The 21942-nt window shown below is 39.4% G+C and overlaps 1 protein-coding gene across 1 annotated transcript in view; it reads left to right on the top strand.

The window, feature by feature from the left end:
* tub (TUB bipartite transcription factor) overlaps nt 1-21942 on the top strand; it is a 56502-nt gene that overhangs the window by 18219 nt on the left and 16341 nt on the right. The window contains exons 2-3 of the mRNA XM_073464025.1: nt 16156-16207; nt 21511-21673. Coding sequence (XP_073320126.1) covers nt 16156-16207; nt 21511-21673 — 215 coding nt within the window. The remainder of the gene's footprint in view (nt 1-16155; nt 16208-21510; nt 21674-21942) is intronic.

Raw genomic sequence — 21942 nt, forward strand, 5'->3', positions numbered from 1 at the left:
AGGACTAAATACACAGAGTTATATAAAATTATTACTTTCTTCCTTATACTTTATTTTATTTTATTTATATACAAACTATAAATTAACAAGACTTAAAAAAGAGAGCTATCAGGAGAAATGTTAATTGATGGATTTATTCACTTTATGTAAACATCAAATATCTTTAACTTTTTGTGAAAAGAAGACCTGTCTTACCTGTTTTGCACTTTCAGTGTTGTAGAGACTAGTAGAGAGTAATGAAGATGAAAATATTTTACAAAAAAACACTGCAAATAATGTTAGAAAACAATGTACAGTAGAACTGGTGAGTCTAACTCACTGGTTTTATGTAAGTAAAATCCTATTTTTCCAACCCTGTCTCCTTGGAAATGTTTTATTAGTGTAAAATATGGACGGGGTTTTCTGCGTCTGAAAAGTGAAACCAGTGTAAAAGTGCCTTAAACCTGCATTCTTTCTAATAACCAGCAGGGGGTGACTCTGTCTGACTCTATTGTAACTTATGATAAAATGACCCTTCTTCTCACTTGATTTAAAACCTCAGTAAACATTTTTCTAATGAGTTTATGGTCTCAATCCACACTTCAAGTCTTGAAGTGAGGATAAAAAAGAGGATAAAACAGGTATGCTTTAGGCTGTAACAATAAATGTACATAACAATAAAAAAGTTGAATAATGCTGTATTCACTGCAAGTGGATAGAGTATTGCAAGGTTGCCTCTCTATGTTAATGTAAAACGTAATTGATCAGCATCACGTTTCCCTCAAAACATATCTGCTTTTTCAAATTAGTTGTATATAAACTAGGAGACAGGGCTGATATCTCACAGTTTAAAGCTGAGGAAGGTTTGATTCTAGGCTACTTCAACTAACAAAAACAAGAAGTACGCTCTTAAAAGCTAGAAAAAAAATCACGGATTGCATCTTTAACAGCTGGAGAATGACTTTGTGAGTTTAGGGCGTGATTTGTCCAGAAATATAAACACATCTGTATATACAGAGGGAAAATGTCGGGGATGACTCATCAGTCCATATTGGGTTTTGTGCCTCTAACTATACTAAGCTGTGCATCTTTGTCCGTTGCCCGTGGATACAAGTGGTTTCCAAATGGAAACCCTGCCATAAACACCAATTTAGCAAAGCTCAAGACATACTGTGTAGCCTATGTTCAGGTTGTCACACTGAGGGATTGAGTTAGATCTCTGGGTGTTATTAAAGCAGTGTTTTGGTAATGTTTAGCAAATATCTTATTAATTGTGTGTCTTTTTCAGCTTGACATCACCCAGTCTAGATTTATGATTGTACTGAAGTCAATACTAAAACACCAAGTATCTCTGTGAAACTGTTTAAGGAGAGATAAATTAGTTCTGCAAATTTCGGTGTTATCTCTACAGTCGGATCCGATTAAGATACTGTATAAGAGAACTTTTTTAAAATCTCATCAAAACGGACGAAATTGTGTATTGTAAGCTTTCCTGATGACCATAGGGTTTTTACAGTGTCAGTCGTATACTGTACACACACACACAGATCAAGCTGTGCTGGGGAAAGGAGGAGGATGCAGAGGAACTTTGGTGTATTGAAGCAGTCCATCTGGTTGCCTCACTGGGACACTGGGACACTGTTTCATCCAGCGTGACATTTTCTAATCCAAATCATGTTTTATGCATGGCCTCTGTTGGGGCACAGAGATGAGATACAGGGATTTGTGTTGATACAAGGACTCTGTATGCATGTGTGTGCGTTTGTGTGTGTATTAGTTGCCAGCCTACCGATTCTTTAGCAGAGTTTCACACTCTGCTACAGTCTTGCACACGCACAACCTCAGGTCCACCTTGTCTGATGTGATGCTATTACGAAAGGGGTCCCCGAAAATTTGACTGAAATATAAAGCAGCATTTTCCACAATTTGTCGTTACCAGCAGAGACCACATTGCAGACATTAGAGGGAATCAATAGCGGGTACACATTAGATTTACTCAATACCGGACTCAAGCCAATATGCTCATTCACTTTTCATTCTTTTCATGCAAAAGCTCACACATAGACAGTCTCTCCCTCGCTCTCTCCGAGGCTGTGAGATTTAATTTTCACTCACACTCACAGACACACATAGTCCCTCTGTTTCTCTCGCTCTCTCATTCTAAGATTTACAACTCCCCTTAAAATAAAGGTGCCACTGTTTTTGCCTCACAGCGACCTTCAAAGGATGGCTTTTTTTGCGTTTAGCCACCTCACATTGCTCTCAAATAGTTTGTATGAAGACAGGTTTGAGGACATCTATCTATAAATGATGATATCATCCAGTGAAGTGCGGCTGGAACGTCACGCTGCTGCAGCTGATTCATAGAAAGCCTCAGTGAGCTTTTCCTGGCTTTTAATCAGTCAGTCTATATGTGTCATCAGGTTTTCCTGTATTGTATTTTACACGGTTGTTTCTTTGTGGTTTCGTTGAAAAATTACGAAGCAGTGCGGCAGCCTGGCACTCCAGTATGAATTGAACAATCAAATGTTATCTGATTATGACGGAGATTTGGAAGCGGTTTCTCAAGCCTGTAAGGCGCAGTTTGAATATGCAATGTAATCACAGTTTTGAAAAGGCTGGAAAGCATTTGTAGCTGCCAAATACAGTTCAATGTGTGTGTCTGGACACTTTCCTGAGTGAGAAGAAGGAACAATAGCTCACTCGCCTTTTCAAGTGAATCTTTTTGTCCATTAGAAAGGTTTTCTAGTATTTGCACGACTTAAAAATGTGTTTGTTTACTTCTGTTTTCCTATTATGATCCTGCCTTCGAGTGTAAACGTGTAAAGTTTCCTTTTCTCTCAAATCATTTGCAAATGAAAATGGTGGTGCATACAGTTAAGCACATTAGAGCTTCATAAGCCCTTTATTTCTGTCCAACATCATGTTGCACCATCTGATATCACCCATTCATTCCTCTGATATGCATAATTAAAGAGGTGAGCGTCCGCCTGATGCAGACAGGGCTTTCTTACAGCTTACACCAACTTACTGTTGACAGGATCCCTTGGCTTCCCTCCAGTCTCCAGAAGTGCAGCATGCTCCCATGTGGGATATGACGTAATGTAGATCCAGTTAGTGACTCACTCTTTTTGTCCTAATTCCCGCATTTCAAGGCTGAATATGTCATAAGAGTTTGATGAGGCAGACCCATTTCAAGGCTTCTCCAAATGTGGCTTAAAAATGAAACTCGAATCTGGAGAACAAAACCAATTACTCTGTTGCAACTTACATCACAAACCTACTGCAGGCTGGTCGTTATTATTGTGTGTTCTGGTTGTTCTTGCATACTCGCTAAGTTGGGAAATCTCACCTGATCAAAATGTATTTCTCACAAAAACCTGATAAATGGCACATCACATTAACTGGACAAAGAAAAAACTACTGCTAAGTGTTCATAATGGAAGCCAGGTACAAACTCAAGGGTTTGTTGTTTCAATGTTATTTTCACCACATAGGGTGAAGCAATTCTTCCCACACAGGAAACAAACCCGCCCAGTCGCTCCAATTTGCATACATATAACACGACTTTATACTTTCAAGTTGCGTGCAGTACCTGGGCCAAAGTCCAATTTTGTGTGCAGGTGATACACCACTCCTTAAGTTATGTGGAAAACAGATGTGTCCAAATTCCACGCATAAAAAGTATAGTACAGACAGTATGAGAAAACTGATGTTTTTTTCGAGCATTAATGCATGTGAACCTATTCTAGTAGTAACCCAAAATAAAATTATGAACCTGAACATTTGCATAATATGTCTCCTTTAAATGAAAGAGTTGTTATCACCTGCGCACAAAATTGGACTATGAGACATGCACAGCACACAATTTGAAAGTGTAAAGTCGTGTCATTTGTACCCAGATTGATGAGCCAGGGTTGAACAGGCACATATTTACCAGTACCTTGTAAAAATGTATTTACTTTTTTTTCCAAATGTCCATCATAAGTCACAAATTTTACTATAAACTCAAATATCCAGTTTACCACAGGTATTTACTACCTTATTTGCCATTATGTTCTGCGATATATGTGGAGTGAACTTGTGAATTTCCAACTTAACAAGTTGAGGAGAACTCCCTGCAGCATAGGGATGTGATGATATGTGTGAGGGTGATACTGAGTGAGGAATGGCAATCTTGAAGAGGAGGAGCAACCCTTTCATTTCCCAAAGTCTCTAACTTAACAGGCGTATTCCTTCGAAGGCAAAGCCCCTGATTTGGGATGCATGGCAGCACATGGTTGCTGCGAATCCAGTGTATCAGAGGTGCATCAGCCAGAAAAGATGAAGCCACTCGTGTGCCACAGCCATGTAGTGTACACTATAAAATATACTGTATGTTTGTTTTCAGAAAAACATGGACACAAAGTTTGTTTTTGCGTGTTTGGAACGGCTTCTCTGCTCTCTTTGGTTGACTTGTATGTGATAAAAACTATAGAGATACAGTAGATGTTACTCATCAGTGGGCACATGTCCTTCATGCCTGATCAGGCTGCTATATTATTAAGGCTGTGTGCTCTGCAGCTGTGTTGCAGACAGTCTGACTAAGACAGGCGGACACAAGCCAGAGATCCATTTTCACATCAGTGTGTGCCTTCTATGCCAGGACCATTATTATAATTACTGATACTGCTGGCCTCCTGTTACCAACAATAAAATGCCTCTGGGAAAACTGTACAAATTCTGGACTGGGAAAATCTAATTTGTCGTGAGGATCTTATCATTTGCTGTTTAATGCTTTAATGGCTATTAGGCCGGAGGGAAAAGGGATAAAGAAGGAGAAAGAAAACACTCTGGTCTAGTAAGGAAGGAGAATATACGTCATTTGTCTCTCTGAAATTATATGAAAGTCAGCCTCCCTCCCACTCCTAAATCTCTCATGACCAGAACCGAACTTCAAAGTCGTCCTTTCAGCATCAAATATTAAGCAGGGTGCTGCGCTTACACCTGTTCCTCAGCGGAGTGGCTTGTTCCATTTGCTGCCACTTTCATCACACCAGCTGATATGCAGGGTACACATCATTAACCACGGGGGCTCTTTGACAGGCAGTTACATTGATTGACAGTCATCTATATTTATCTCACTACCAGTTATCAGTAACTTCCGTTTGTAATTGCCATTTTTAAAGGGCAACTCCACCATTTTTACGCTAAAGTGTGTTTGCAGGTCTTGGGGAGGACTACCGCATGTGTGAAAAAAGAAGTATAAAGCTGATAAATAAACTTATCAGACTACATGCAGCTTCCTCTGGAGCCACAAAAGGCTTTAAACTACTTTTTCCACATATGCAGAAGTATTCCCCAAGAGCTATAAACACACCTGAGGGTGGAGTTACCCTTTTAATGAATCTTTATATAGAATCATGTTCTCTCTCCCCACTTAAGTGCCTTGCTCAAGGGCTTTGGCAGTGCTGATGCTTGCTGACATCCTAAGTTAGACAAGATGTCTGCCTAATTACAGTGCTTCTCAAATCCGGGGATAATTGCACCTACGAGGAGTGATGATGATGATGCAGGCTTTTTTTTGCTTCGGTTACTTAACACAATAATTTTGTAATGAGATAAATTACAAAACCTAAGAAGAACATGGGTCTCCTGGGTTGAGCGCACCAATCTCTCTTTTAATCTCTCTGAGTTTGGTGGGATAAAACTGTTGTTTTTTTTTTTTTTTTTTTTTTTTCGTGTAGTGGAGTTACGATTTCATAACTCGCAGAAGAAACAGCAGCAGAGTTGTGTAGGAGGGACATCTGACTTTACTGCCCACTTCAGCAAAGATACAAACTGTTGTAAACATGCCTTTCAGTACAGTCATAGTTGAGTAACAAACTCTTTTATTAAATAGGTTAACAATGGAGAGCCCAGATTCAACAAAGAAGTGATTAATATCCTCAGGAATATATGACCCACTCGAGTCCCCAGTCATCTATTTTATTGAAACATCACAATTGGTGTGTGACATGGTGGAAGAAACTCTGTGCGACAAATCGATCTGTTTTATGAAAGCAGATTTATTTCGCTGTTGTCCGCTCTGTATACACTTTCTTTCTCTTTGAAACACCTTTGTGGCTTGACATTTTTCAAAGGCCATACCATTAGAGAATGCAATCAATGTTTCATTATGTTTTCAGTGAAGCAGTTGCATAAGGTTTGAATGCTGTCAGTACCAGAGGAGAATAAAATCTAGTTCTGAGCCAGTGTGTCTTATTCATTTATTTTTGGATTGGCTTTCCAGTGCATTGAGCCGTTTACCTGAAGAAACATTTGCAATTGTTTGGTTGTTTTATTTCAGGCTAACAGTGTCTGTTGACAGCATGTGTTGTCAATAGTTGTGGAAAGCATTTAAAGGTGCTATTTAAAAGAAAGTTGACTTTCATTTCCAAACTCGTCAACCTGACGCTTTGGGATGGCAGCCAACCCGTCTTACATCCCAGAGCATCAGTTTTTGGCAAGTTGGGAATGAGACTCAAAAATCTGCTTTTCTTACAAATAACACCTTTTAAATTTTGAAAAGCTAAAGATTAAAATCTTTAGATTTCAGATTTTTTGTTATGGCAAGTCTGTGAACTTGCAAGCAACAGTTGATTTAACAGATTAGGGCCAGAGTGTTGCCAAAAAACACACCTCGCATTTTGGATTTTTTTACAGGCTATTCCGCTTTAGGAGAAGTTGCATCACAATTAGTACGTTCACAGGAGGGTTGTAGTAACAGAGAGTCTCTCTCGCTCTCTCTGCAGGGCATGTGTGATTGACAGTTGACTGGAGGGGAAGACTGAGGGCAGATTGTCCTGTCCACTAGCTAATCGATCCAAATGGCGTCATTCTCTCGCATGGTTAAAGACTAATAAAAGTAGCCAATAAAATGCTAAGATATATGGATATGACATACTTGGGCGGCTGTTAATATACCTGGAAGAACGGCCCAAGTAAAGCATATGTGAGGGAAACACTTTTCTGTATAAAAAAGCATCTGGTGCATCAGACAAGTAGTGTAAGGTAAGAAATATAAAGTGAGAAATCTTTAAAATGAGTAGTGAGTGTGAGATCAGAATTTGTATTTTAGTAATCGACCCAGCACTGCTTTTAAAGGATATTAAGTTAGTCATTGTTATTTATTATGCAGGCAAATTCTGTTATATCTGGCTTGGTTAATTCAACACATCAGTCTTTAATTTTAATGTTTTAAATTAAAAAGATTGATGTGTTAAAAGAAACAAACCAAAGATTTAGCCTTGGACTTTATATAACTCAAACAGAAATGTCTCTGTATCTCTTTAGTCTTCCACTCTTTTCTTCCTGGGTTACTTTGGCATTCTACCACCGAACGCTATCAGCGATGCTTTTTTTTCTGAGGCTTACAATAAATAATTGAGGGAAGATGCATGAATGAACTCCATAGTGACTCCACTGTTTGACTTGTCGTCGCCCAAATAACATTTGCGCAATCCTGAATTCTATATTACAGCTTCACCACGCAGCACAGTGTGTCTAATCTGATCAGCACATGATACGAGTCCTGACCTTGGGATAATGCAAGCGTAATGCATGCTTCAACACATTACAAATGCCTCGGCAATAATAGATGTGTGTTTGTGCTTGGGCGCGTTTGTGTTTCTCAGAATGGTTTGGTGCATTGAATGTCCTGAATCCATGTGAATTTATAATAAGGATTGGTGCGGCAAACACAAGGATGATGAAATGCAGCAAATGCAATTTAGCCTGAGGTTGTTTTATGGGGAGACAGATGACAAGATGTTTTCATCTGTACCCACAGGCGATAGATTCTCTTCCCCAAATTATTCTCAGGATTGTTTCATATGATTTCAGTCTATTAAGATCAACAAACTAAGGCAGGGATCACACACCTAAAACTTGAGGTATTTGATAGAGTTGACATGAATTGACTCCTTGTAAAGCGCTGTGGTTTAACTGTCTATAGACGGGCTCCTGAATAACCCTGGGAGCACAGTGAGCGATGTGTGTGTTTGTGTGGTGACAGTGAGGGGTGGCAGACTGAGGGCGGAAGCAGATGTGTGTGAGAGAGGTTCAGAGCTGTGGCACTATCACAGGGTGCCTTTGTCTGGCTTTAGAGAGTGTTGAATTAAAGGCTGTTAACACTAGTCTGCACAGTCGTATGCTAATGCCTCTTACTCTGAGAGAATAAATAAATTATGGTCCAGAAAACACATCGAAGTCCCTGCTTTACATGCCTCATTCAACACAGGCAAGAAAGATAGAGTGTGTCAGAGAGAGAGAGTGTGTGTGTGCGCGTGTGTGTAGAGAGAGATGGGGGGTTGGCACGGTGTAGAAATAGCAAAGAAGGAGCATCAAAGAGGCAAGACAATGGGGAATCTCTGTAACCTTTTTTGCTTAAGGCTTCACACTCGATGCCACTGAAGGTGATGCTGCACAAGAGATAACGAGAGATAGATTGGGCAGAGAGGCACAGAGCGAGATTTGGACAGAGAAGGAAAGAAGGGAGGGGAGGGGAGGGGAGGGTAAGGGAGGGGGGGATTTAAAGGGCAAGAAACGGAGGGAGATTTAGATAGAGCCTACAGAGTGCGAGCGAGGGAAGAGAGCCAGCACGGAGCAGGAGCAGAGGCGGTGGATGGGAGAAGAAGAGAAGAGGAGAGGCATTGACTGGAAGCGTCCACATGGGAGAGAAGAAAACGGCTATTTCATGCGCTCGGTGTGCATGACTGAGGAGTGCGGCTGTCTGTCTGGATTGTTAGTCATCTGCTGCCCCTCAGCTAGAGGACATACGAAGAAGCACAGGCAGGCTGGGGATATAGGGCTGCGTGCAGAGGATGAACAGGCGATGTGGGCTCTCTGGCTGTGATCGCTGTCCTCAGACCCCCGTAGCCACTTGCACCGGTGCTGTTGCAGGCCGTTAGCCTCGCAGTCAGGCAGCAGCAGTCAAAGTGATTGATACAGAATGAGCTCCAAGCACTCCTCCGACTGGATCCCCTACAGGTACTGTACCACATTCCTGAGAACACAGGAAAGGGCACAGTGTTCATCATTTGAGGCAGTGTGTGTGTGTGTCTCTCTCTGTGTGTATGTGTGTGTGTGTGTGTGTGTGTGTTTGACAAGGAGATCAGACTGATAACGGTCACATTGAATTGGCACAATAAAAGCGAACACAAAGGATGGAAACTGGCTTTTTTTCTCTCTTTGGTGGCATAATATTCTTGTTTTTGCTAATATGAACATGTTTAGTGGGAAAATGGTGCTCTTATGTATTGATATTTGTGACCAAGGCTGAGTACCACAGAAAAAAAAAAAATAATGCAGAAGTGAATCCCAGAATTGCAGCTGCATAAACTACTGAGGTCTCAATTTAGCTCCTTTCACATTTTATTGTTCATGTGTAATTCTGCCTTTAGCTTGATTCAGGAATAGTGCCGTTAGATTGGATTCAATAGTAGTAGTTACACTGGAATGTCATGAATGTAGGATGTAGGTCATATGGCACACATTTTCTTGAAAAATCACTGTGCAAGTTCCTGCGTGCAAATGTGTGCATGCATGTGTACAAAAATCATCTGTATGGCATGATGTTTGGAGCAAAGTGTCTGTTTGTAAATAACAAAACTGCGAGCTGTTATGAGCTTTTAGCAGGGGACCTACATCTGCTTTCATCATTTCAAGTGCAGTACTAACGCTGCTGGCTCTTTCCTCTGATTGAACACCCATTGCCATGGTTCCCCGTTTACTTTGATGCTATTGGCTCATGGTTGCTATAAGTTACGGTGGCAGTCCACGAATTTCAGAATGAGACTGCATCAGGTCGAGAGCAGAGAGTTATCTTTATCGTGATTCATTTGAAACTTCTGGAAAACAGTGTAGAAACACAGATCTTTAGGTATCATGTCAACAATAACAATTAGAGACAGCTTTTTATGAAATCATTAATAAAGAAAATTATTTCATGACTGGTGCAGCAATGGGAAGAACAAGTAATTTTATAAACAAGCGTGAACCACTATCTGAGAATCTGATTCTGATTCTCAATGAGCAGTTTTACTCGTCCCGTGAAGCTGCCATGAAAAATGCATGGACCTCGGTGCAGAGTTGGAGGAGACAGCTGCACTGTGTGGCTCTCTCATCTCATTAGATGTATACAGCACGTGCATTCACAGAAATTGACAGAATGAAGGGCACCTATCTCACAAACACACAACTAGCAGCAAAGACATAGCAGTCGTACAGTAGCTCCTCTCTGCAGGGAGCAAATTCATGAGATTAGCTTTGCAGTATTTGAATACTCAGGCAAAGCTCTTGTTTTATTTCTGTTTTTGGAGGAAAGGAAAGCAACAATTGTAAGCTCTTGACAAAAGAAATGGTGAAATTGGTACATTGTCAAAAATGCAAAGGAAATCTTATCTGGAATGAGTTATTGTTCATGGGGTGTTTAATGCTGTGGATAGTATGAGTTTTCTTACAATGTTAAATTGTGTGAATATTAGTTTCTTATTTACTTTACTTACAAGGCCAACTCATTTTTAGGATTAGTGTTTCCAGGTGCTTCTGCAGAATCATCAGCCAATGACTGTCACGCATAAACTATTTTTAAGAGTGTGATGAGGAGTCTCGGTGACAGCAAAAATCCTTCACGAGTGCCAAATTCACTCATGGCTGGCAGAGTTGATGAAAAATCTGCTTTTTCTGTGTCCAAATTAAACTTTTGATAGTTACAAGTCAGAAGAAATTCAGTACAACGGCCAACATTTTTAACAATATTTTGAACAGGAGAAATCAAAATCAGTCCTGAGTTTCACAGCATCAGCTTGTCAACAGTGCTTCCTCGAACTTGAAGTCTACTGTTTACTGCAAATATCAACCCAGTCACCAGAATAAATGTTAGCTAAGTATATTTGTGCAAAACCAGAGTTAATTAAAACTGAACACGTCTTTATGTTCCAACTTTACCTTTGTTAAGGTTGAAATTTCTATTTCAACGCTGTGCTTCTGCTCTGGTCAAGTATACGCACTTAAAACACTTGGTTTGGCCTGGAAAAACATCATGGTTTGGCTGAAAATACAGGTTTTGGTTGTCTTGATCACAGATGGAGATGGTCATACTTTCTGTGAATGGCTGGAAATGTCCGCAGGTCTCCTTTTAAAAACACCCACTTTTGACGCCACAAAAAGGGCTGGAAATGTCCCCAGGTATCCTTAAAAATATCCAGTGGTGTGACTCAAACTGCAGTCGGTTGTTTGGCAGCCATACCCTCCACCTCCTGATGTGAAAGGCGGCTAATAAGGATATAATGTGAATGTGATATACCACGCTTAGTACAAATGCAAATCTTGGAAGTTTGCAGAAACGTTACCTCCTAACATAACATTGTATCCTGACACCTGGGCTGCAAATATGGTGATTTTGTTAAGTTAAAGCTAGTTATAAAATTGTTCATTTTCTGCTTTTATTATTTTAAAGAATAGGAATTTAATATACATTTTAACTTAAATGTGGGCGTACAGACGTCAAAACGTACGATGAACCACAACAGCTGCTTTCAAAAACATCAGATCACATAGTTCAGTGGCTTAAATATATAATATAGATTCTTAGTTTTAATAGAAAAAGAGGTCTCTGCTCAACTGTTCCAGTGCAAGTATTTAATAATGAATACAAGCTTTTGTTTGCTAGATGTTCACAAGACTTGACAAGTAAGGTCCAGTAACCACAATTTTGGCTTCATCAATAAATACTTGCATGGTACCTCAGTGTGCAGAGCCTTCCTTCTTTATATTTAATGTTTTCTTTGTTGTTTCATGATTGCTGTGATCTTCTGAAAACATTACGAGTTTTTAAAATTTCAACGCAGGCTTTCACGAGCAGGTTTCAGTTGGGTAGGTTAATATGTTTTGTCACGGTTGATGGAACTCAACAGTCATCACATAGAACATTTCCAGTTTTCATTTGCACTGCGTTACAGTGAATATATATGTTCCTTCACCAGAATATAAATCCTCCTTTAAACCTCAACATAGGTGTGTAGCAGAACAGGAGTGGCCAGAGACTCTCCACAATAATGAGCTGTTTGACCTCCACAGGATCAGCTCTGTCATTATCTTCCTGTCTGAAGCCTATTCACACACTTGATTACTCTGATTGCAGACATGGAGTGCTTTGTCTGTATTTCTAACGAGGCGTGGGAGGAAAATACATTTGTATTGCGTTTGTGTGAGCTTTTGTTGTCCAACTAGAGTCGGTAGTGCAGTGATACAGGTAGACTGAACATTCATCCAAGCTGCAGCTGCATGATTGACTATCCACGGTCACATTTGGGCTTTTGACAGAGGAATAAGGAGTATAAAATGCTCATCAATCATGCTGACAAACCACCTGTTGGCTTTATTTATCATGCACCAGTAAGACTTAATGGGAAATGAAAACCGCAGTTGCCTCTAATCAAGCTGAAGGATAACAAATCAACAAGTGAAAAACGGAACATTATGAATGAAAACCTGCATCCTCTCTTTTACTGAACTAAGACGAACTTAATTGCCTCGTTAACTCGTAAAACACACTTCTTTCAAACGCGACACAAACTAAATAAAACTCACTGACGTTAGTCTTGGTTTGTCTTCCCACAATCACCTCTGGTTTGGTCAAAATAAATGTCCGACTGTCTGTTGTTTCTTTCCCGTCCCGCCTGCTGTCTCTTGTTCCTGAAGTCATAGTCTTGGTCATAGATGCTGTAAATCACCTCCATACATTATCCCCCTGTTGTCAAACTGACCTCAGTCGGTCTTGGAGGTTGTGGTCAATCCCAGTTCAGCGTCCAGCCGTGTTTACTTGCCAAATCCAGCTGAGCTGAGCCCTGTCGCCCGTGGTGACTCCAACTGTGATCCAAGGTCCTGGTTTAGACAAACTCTATGGCCACTGGCTCCTCCACTGACCGCTACCCGAGCCATTAACTAATGAGCTAACTGTAGCCACCTACAGCCAAGGACAAGTAGCAAAGAGCAGCAGTTGTCTGTCACTCTGGTGATACGCTACCCCCTATGTTTTTGGAGCTGCCATCGAATTCTTTCCATATTCTGCAAATTATACCTTTTTAAGAGAGCTGGAAAAACAACATCATTTTCTCCTTCATCACACATCGGCAGACACCCCTCCCCCTCCCCTCTTTCATTCTTTGTTCTTCTGCTGTAGCTCATTGAACAATAATTAGGAACCTCTGAGGATTCTCAGGGTTCTCTGAGCTGAAGAAACAACCATGAAGTCGGCAGAGGACACAAAAATGGTTTTGAGAGATATGTAAACACTGATAGCAGCATCACTTCAGTCACATTGCTCCACAAACACCGACAGGATAACCTGGCGACACTTACACTTGAAGGACTGAGAGGGCGAATGCCGTAGCTACAGTGAAGTCCCTGATGGAGTACACACAGAGTCTTTTTCATCCATTAAATACTCTCCTGGAAGGTGAAGTGTGCAGGTGAAGAACAGCTGCTGTCCAGTTGAATAATGAAGGTTAGAACGGAGTGGTGAACATACTGGAGCATATCGAGCATATGGACACTAGAGAGGTGAATCACGCAGCAGGAGGGTTTGAAAAGTTTCTGTAGAGCTTTTGACTGTTAGGCAGGTGTTGTTTTTAATGAATGAAAGTATTGTATTCTTCAGCTGTCTTTCTGAACAGGCAACGCTGTGTCAAATTAATTTTTGTAGGCCAAAATCATAAGTGTGCCTCAAACGGCTTCTCAATCTGTACAGCATATGACACCCACCATCATGAGACGCTGTGTGTCTCTGCCTTTCTTGTGACAGACGCTGCCGTCCATATGTTCACCGGCACAGATTCTCAAGTGTTAAGATAAACAGCGACAATTAGGTTTGCTGCAGTATAACTTAATCTCTGTTGACATAGTTGAGATCTGCACCTCCAGTTACACTGCAAATCTGAGCCGCAACTTTTTAAGGCTTAATTTAGAGTTCAACTTCTGCTGGAAGATGCATCCTAACACCAAAGTATAAATCTCGAGGAAATAAAGCATTGTGTCAGTGAAAGGAGAGGTTTGTTTAGGAAAGGGGAAATGGATCCGAAGAGGGAGATGACAGCTCTGTTTCCCAGAAATTACATTAATATACAGCTAATGTGCAACAGTGCTTATATTAAAAGGCAAACCTAATGTTGGCAAATTACTTTTTCTACTATAATGAGGAAAAGTTGGTAGGTAACATACCTGGCAAGTTGTAAAAATGTTGATACTGAACATATCCTTGAAATGTTCACCGACAACATACAGTATTTCATTAGTTTTTCTCCAAAATAGGCAGTCTTGAAATACAGTAGCCACTCACAGTGACTACAGCATCATTTAGCTTTTTAATGGTTATGTTTAGACACTGGCAGCACTTGGTTAAGATCAGGGAATGGTCTTTTTTTTTTTGTGGTCTTTTTTAGTAATAGAAGAGACCGTGGACACGGCGACTAGGGGTGCTGAGGGGGCTGCAGCATCCCCTAAAATGAAGCAATATAAAAACCATGTTTTGATAATAAAGTGATGAGTGAAAAAGAGCAACTATGAACAGAAATATCCACATAATATAAAAACTATACAGAACTTTACTGCCTCTCTGTTAACAGTGACAAACAGGCAGATCTGCGTCATACACCCTCGTCTCCTCGATGGAACGTCTGTATCCTCACTGCGCTGCATCATTATAAACTATGAGGCTGTTTATCCTGGGTAACAGACGTCTTCGGTGATCATATCACAAGGGGACAGCTTGTCAGTTCAAATGTGGCATCAGGCGTTTGGACATCTCACTTCACACACATCTCAGCTCTATATGCAAATACACATATACATTGCTGGGACAAACACAATGAAGAAAGAAAGAAAGAAAGAACTTAATGTATAACATTTAGAATTAACAAGAAGGCCAAAGGTGCTAGGTGCTTGGACCTATAGTGTGTTGGTGTTACAGTTTGCCATCTGCTGTAGTGTAAAACAGTCTCAAAAACATGAATGCTGCGTACCATTTGCAGTGACGTTATTATATAGACTGTGGCTGAAATCCTGCTTCCCTGGAAGTGACTTGAGACAAGATTATTTGTCAGCATTAAACAAATGCACAATCTTTCTTCAACCTTAACCAACATGCTTTTGTTTAACCTAAACTGACAGTCCTGCACTTTGTACAGCCTCCAGCCACCCCAGCAACCTCTTTGCCTTGCAGTACATTTTATCCACCTAAAGAAATGTTGTCTTTGAGCATAATCCAGGCAGCAGTTATGTTGTTCAGCACAACATAATTATGAAAACAATTGAGTAATATACAAATGTAATTTCAGGGACACAGAATAGGAGATGAAGAAAGAACTCTGAACTCTGATCAAACCCAGAATGTCTTGGCTGCTATGTTCCTCTTCCTCATCTTTTCCTCTGGACATTTTGACATCTCTGACAGATCAGGTTAAAGTGATACCTCTGATTATGTTCCCTTTTTACTTACTAAGAAGACACTTACTGATAGTGCTGTGACAACCCTCCTTATCTATGTATATATCAAAGCACACATGCTCTCATTTAACTGCCTCAGTGCCCAGTGGTTCACGCTTATTCTGTATCTGACTGTGTTTTACCGTTGGACTTTATATCTGAAGCTCTGTTGTAACCAGAATTTGAACGTATGGACATAAAGTCATTTCATTAACTGAATGGAGAAGTGTGGCTGGCTATTTTATTCATTAAGTGACTTTTTTCATATCTGTATATAAGTCATAAAAATCCTCTTCAATTCTTTTAATCCCTCTGTAAGGCTAAATTGTTGCAGGAAATTGTGTTCCAGATAATGCACAAAGCAATAGAACACACCTTTTTAATAACTGATTTACAAACAAAAATAAACACAGCCATGAGGATAATAAAGGTCTCAATGTGAAAATTAAATGTTTTGAGGCAGAAACAAATTTCCACTGTTTCCTGAAGTCCACAAGCTTCATTACCATATATATGAGGCAATGAAGCTAAAATACAGTCAGAGTGTTAAGTGTTCAGCCTTCCCTTACAATTTCAGACCAGCAAGTGAATAAAAAAAAGCAGTTTGGAAAATGTTATCATAAAAACATCTGCGAGGCAATTTTAACACCATTCTTTCCAATTTCTCTGCAGCACTTTAGATGACGAGGGCACCAACCTCCGGCAGCAGAAACTGGACAGACAGGTACGTCTTGTGCTATCCTTCACTGCACTTCTGATAATGATGTAACACAGGCAAAATCAATTATAACAGAGCGGTTTTATCATGACACAAACTTCCGCTGCTCCATCATGGGGACACAAATGGCCAGCCGGGACTTGTTATCTCTCTGAGTGCTGTTCTAATGAGAGGCTGTGTGATGCTCTGAAATATTGAAGATTATGAAACATGTCATAGCCTAGATTAAGAATGTTGTATTCTGATTAGGCTTTATTTGTGTGTACATGTCCATTGTCTTAAAAAAATGTAAATATACCCACATCTCATGCTGATAAATCAAAAAATGTAAACAGAGTCTTCCATCAGTATCTGTCAAACCTTTCATATTATAAGACATTATGATAATCTAGATTCAGGAGGCTATAATTTTACAACTGTCAGTTGTGATTAAACCTTATTGTTATGCACTTTTTTGTGTGTTTTAAGGTAAAAAATAAATAAATACATGTTTATTGCTAATCCTACATCTTCAAGTGAAAATTAACTGTTTAATCAGAAGTGTAATCTATCTGTTATCTGGTACTGTGTGTTGACCGGATAGGTTTGGGTGTATCTGTTAATTGCGATGATATTGCTCACTAAAGTATCTAAAACTTATACTTGATTGATAAAGACACTGTGTTTAAGTACTTCAGTAAAAGTATTAAAGGGGCAATATGTAAGAATTTTAGTTGAAAATGTTCAAAAACAAACTAAAATTGTCAAGAAAAAAGTGAAGGAATAGCAGTTTTCACATCATGATGTCTACGTATTGTGTTGCAAAGATATCTACTGAAGTAAGCATGCTAACCAGCTAGCCCCGGCCCTTCCTGGTCCAAAAATCCTCCTAGCGGTGTGAACACTAACGCTCCCCTGGTCCCCGAGCTCCCAGTCTGACCCGCTAGCTGCACAGCTAACTGAGCTAACTAGCTAATAGCAGCTACAATTAGCAGTTACTCTGGTGATATGCTGCCCCCCCATTTGTTGTGAGTATAAATTTGATAAGTAGCCAATTCTTACATATTGCACCTTTAGAGTATCTGATATTAAATGTACTTTAGAATCATACGCAAGTACATTTCTTGCAACAAATGCACTTAAGTATCAAAAGTACAAGTAACAGTAAATTATACATATATTTACATGTATGTATATATGTGTATATATATATATACAGTCCTGCTCACCATTATTGGCACCCATGAAGTTTAAGTACATAATGTGGAATATCTTCTGAAAAAAATGAATCAAGTGAAACATTTTTTTTCTATAGAGAACTCGTGTTTGATACAAAAGAGCAAATGATAAACAACAATTTAAAACAATAAACAATGGGAGGAAAAAAAAGAAAAACTTAAAGCTTGCTGTGTCACTGGTATTGGCACCCTTTGTTGTAAATCAGTATGGAAACACATTGTGACTCACCTGTGGTAAATCACAAATGAGAATCATCTGTGATAAATTGTCTGTGCCCATGTGACATGAATTAGCCAATGAATGATGACTTCCCTGTTTTAAAAAGCCATCTGTTATCCCCTGTTCCTTTGTCACAATGGTGAAGACAAAGGAGCTGTCTGAGGACATCAGAAGTGCGATAATTGGCAAACACAAGACCTCCAAAGGGTATAAGGCCATCTCCAAAGACCTTGGTGTCCCTGTTTCAACAGTGCGTAATGTTATTAAGAAGTTTGCCAAGCATGGAACTGTCAAGAACCTCCCTGGGCGTGGGGGGAAGAGAAAAATTGATGAGAGAAGTCTTCGAAAGTTGGTGCGAATGGTGGAAAAAACACCACGTCAAACATCCAAAGACCTGAAGGCCAACCTGGAACAGTCTGGAGTCATGGTTTCAACAAGTACCATACGCCGCACACTAAACCAAACAGGGCTTCATGGGCGAAGGCCAAGGAAGACATCACTGCTGAGGAAAAGACATAAAAAGGAACAACTAATCTTTGCCAAAGAGTACCTGGACAAACCACAATCCTTCTGGGAAAATGTTCTGTGGACAGATGAAACAAAAATAGAGCTTTTTGGCAATGCACACCCACAGTTTTTTTATAGACTACACAATGAAGCCTACAAGGAAAAGAACACCCTACCAACAGTTAAGCATGGTGGAGGATCCATAATGCTGTGGGGCTGCTTTGCTGCATCTGGTACTGGAGGCCTTGACCGTATCACAGGAATCATGAAATCAGAGAATTATCAAGAGATTTTAGAGCGAAATGTCCTACCCAGTGTAAGAAAACTTGGTTTGAGTCGAAGATCATGGGTCCTCCAGCAAGACAAAGACCCAAAGCACACATCCAAAAGCACGCAGGAATGGTTGAAAAGGAAAAAATGGACTGTTTTAAAATGGCCAGCCATGAGTCCTGATCTCAATCCGATTGAAAATCTTTGGTATGAGCTGAAATCTGCCATTGGGGAAAAGAAACCTGCAAACGTTCAAGAGCTTGAACAATTTGCAAAGACAGAGTGGGAGAAAATACCAGCTGAGAAGTGCAAGAAGCTTATAGAAGCGTATAAGAAACGTTTGGAGGCTGTCATCACTGCCAAAGGGTGTGCAACCAGATATTAAAGAGGGGTGCCATTATTGCTGCACATGCTGTTTTTTCTGTTTCTTCTTTGAAATTACAATATGTAAGTTGAAAAAACAATTTTCTTTGTTAAATTACTTTGGACCTCCGATTAAAAGATCCTGATGATATAAATTTGGTACATTTCCATTTATTTCTGACGATACTGTAGAGGTTATGCAAAAAATGAAGGGGTGCCAATAATGGTGAGCAGGACTGTATATATATATATATATATATATATATATATATATATATATATATATATATATATATATATACATATATATTATGGCTCATTCCACAATCATCATTTCAACTGATTATTGGAAACATTTTATTGGAATTTTTTGTATCTTATTGCTAATAAAATCAACTAATTAAAAAATGCTCTGATGCAGCGTGCAATCTGCAAAGTAACTAGGAACTAAAGTGCTCAAATAAATATGATAGTAAAAAGCACTGCCTCAAAAATGCAGTGGAGTGAAAGTAAAGTTGCAGAAAATGGAAATACTCAAAAATACTAAAAACTACAACAACAAAAAAATACAAAAAAAATTGTAGTTAAGTAAATGTTATTACTCACTTACTGTACATTCCATCAGTGGTTACAGGTTTTATAAGTTTCTAGATGTACCCCATGCAGCAAGTAATGACTTATAGATGTTTAAATAAAGTGGATACAATAATGTAAAACTGCTTAGTTGTCATATTATACCAAACAGGCAAATTATACAAACGATACCAGCAGCATTTATATTTAAGTGTGGTCTGAAATGACTGGATTCCACCTCTCACTGACAGGCATCAGTATGCCTGTCATGTATTTTGATCATATATTAAGTAGGAGATTCAGAATAAGCTGACCATCGTCATTAACACTAATCAGAATGCAGGGAGAACCAGGTAACTTCAGGATTTCTATCTTCAAACAAAGATTTATATCTCCAAAATCAAAGAATTCATGAAATATAAATTGGATTAGAAACGTATATAATAAGTCAAATAAGTCTCATGTCTCTTAAGGATAAGTTCTCAGTTAAAGTACAATTGATGCAGGAAAAGTACTAAGAGTAGAAAAACACCTCTTACTAATAATGCCACTTCATGTGAAGGTGAAAAGAGTGAAGAGTTGGTGTGCAGTCTTTAAACAGGAAGTGCTCAGGTGAACCTAAGCAAGTAAACAAGGTGTGACCGAGAGTAAAGAGCAAATGAGCGATGAGGAGAGGGGAGCAAAGGAAGTGAGGTGAATGAGGAAAAAATGTGAGAACAAAATGAAAGAAAATAGGAATCTCTACTACATCATGATTTAGAGTTATAGAGTATTTCATGTCGCAGCTTCACACTGTTCAAACAGTTGTCATTGTTTGTTGTCAGCGACACTTTAGTCCGGCAAGACAATCGTGCCCTGGCTGCAGTTCAACCATTTTCAGCTCTTTTCTTTACATAGTGCAAACTGCTGTCTGTGATCTCCAGCCATTTTTCTGAAGTAAATAAAATGAATAGAGTCTCTATAAACAAAAACATTCATGTTCAATCATGTAGTCAGAGCTGCATCAGATGCTCCTGCAGTCTTTTCCTAATTAATCAATGTGAAGGCCTTGCAGGTGGTCTGCTTCACAAGCAAGTGAACTGCTTTTCATCCGTGCTTTAATGGATTAAAAATACCATTCTTATGCTCATTAATCACTTAACAAAGATGTTAACATCAAATTAATTATTAAACATCAGAAATTAGTATTGATTAATAGCTATATTGATTACAATAAAGTAATTAAATGTTAATGACTTATTGAGGTATGAAAATGCATTACATCTTAATTTAACTCCTCGCTCAACAGGGTTTAATGTACAGTGTGACGTCAATACAAAGCATCTCTTTTATTGGTTATCTCTCGTTTATAAAAGAGAGAAGCTTGGTTGTATCTGTGCTTTTGAAACCTTTTATCCTGAAGTTTATGTTCGGTGCTGGCCCACACGTCAAAGCCTTACCATCAAATCCCTGCGCTGTGTAAATGCACCTCCTGTTATGGCCATCGCCGTCTTGGCAAAGACTTGAGCTTTACATGGATTCTGTAGAGCTCAGATGCTCTGCAGCCTGAACTCTCCACTAATAGAAACCTTCAATATTTGATGAGCTCTGGTTTGAAGACTTGCATATAGCTGACAGATGAATAGCTATATCCAGCCTTAGGTCAGAGAGGTTTAGGCAGCACATCCTGAAACATCCTCAGATTGGTCTCTTGGCTTAACAGATTTATCTGAGAATGTGTTATTGCCAGTTGCTTAAACCCAGCACTCTGTCCAAAAACTGTGTGAAGATAACTGCAAGAAAATCTGTGCTGCCTCAAAAGTGTTTATCACAAATCAGTTCAAAAGGAAAAATATTTTGTGTTCTGTGTTATCTCTGAGGATTTATGTGTTTCACCAGAGGAGAATAATGCTTTGCCTCTTGAAGATGTTGACATGGTTTACTGACCATAATTGAATTAATCTTAAACAATTAGCAGCTACATTATTATAAAATCACTCTGTGAGGAAATAGATGTAGCTTCAGTGCCAATGTACTTTTGTTTTAACTTAATTTATTCCATTTAATGGTGTATAATAGGAGGATGTAATGTTTCCATATGATGAAGCTGTGCCTTCATTATCTCTCTTTTAATCTGGGCATCTTTGTGTGCATGCACGCACACGCAACCTACACAACAGCGAGCGCTCCTTGAACAGAAGCAGAAGAAGAAGAGGCAGGAGCCTCTGATGGTCCAGTCTAATGTGGACGGGAGGTCTCGCACTCGTCGGACCAAACAGAGCGAGGAACAGGCTCCGCTGGTGGAATCCTACCTCAGCAGCAACAGCAGCACCATTTACCACGGTAAGTACAACGCTGCAGAAAGCTCAAACACAGCATTTAAGAAACACTGCGTTGACCAAACAAAGATTTCAGGCAGCTTGTTTGACGGATCTGTCTTATTTACATGAAGTATTTGTTCTTGGGCTGAAAGAGATTTTATGCTTATGCAGTTTTTGTTTCTTTTCCCAAATAGAACCAGAATTAACCGATCGCCAAAATAGATTTTGTCAAATAACATTCTGCAAACCATGGACATGTTGAAACTTCACATTTCTTTATGTTGCAACTTT

Source organism: Pagrus major, chromosome 4, assembly GCF_040436345.1.
Source record: "Pagrus major chromosome 4, Pma_NU_1.0".
Lineage (NCBI taxonomy): Eukaryota > Metazoa > Chordata > Actinopteri > Spariformes > Sparidae > Pagrus > Pagrus major.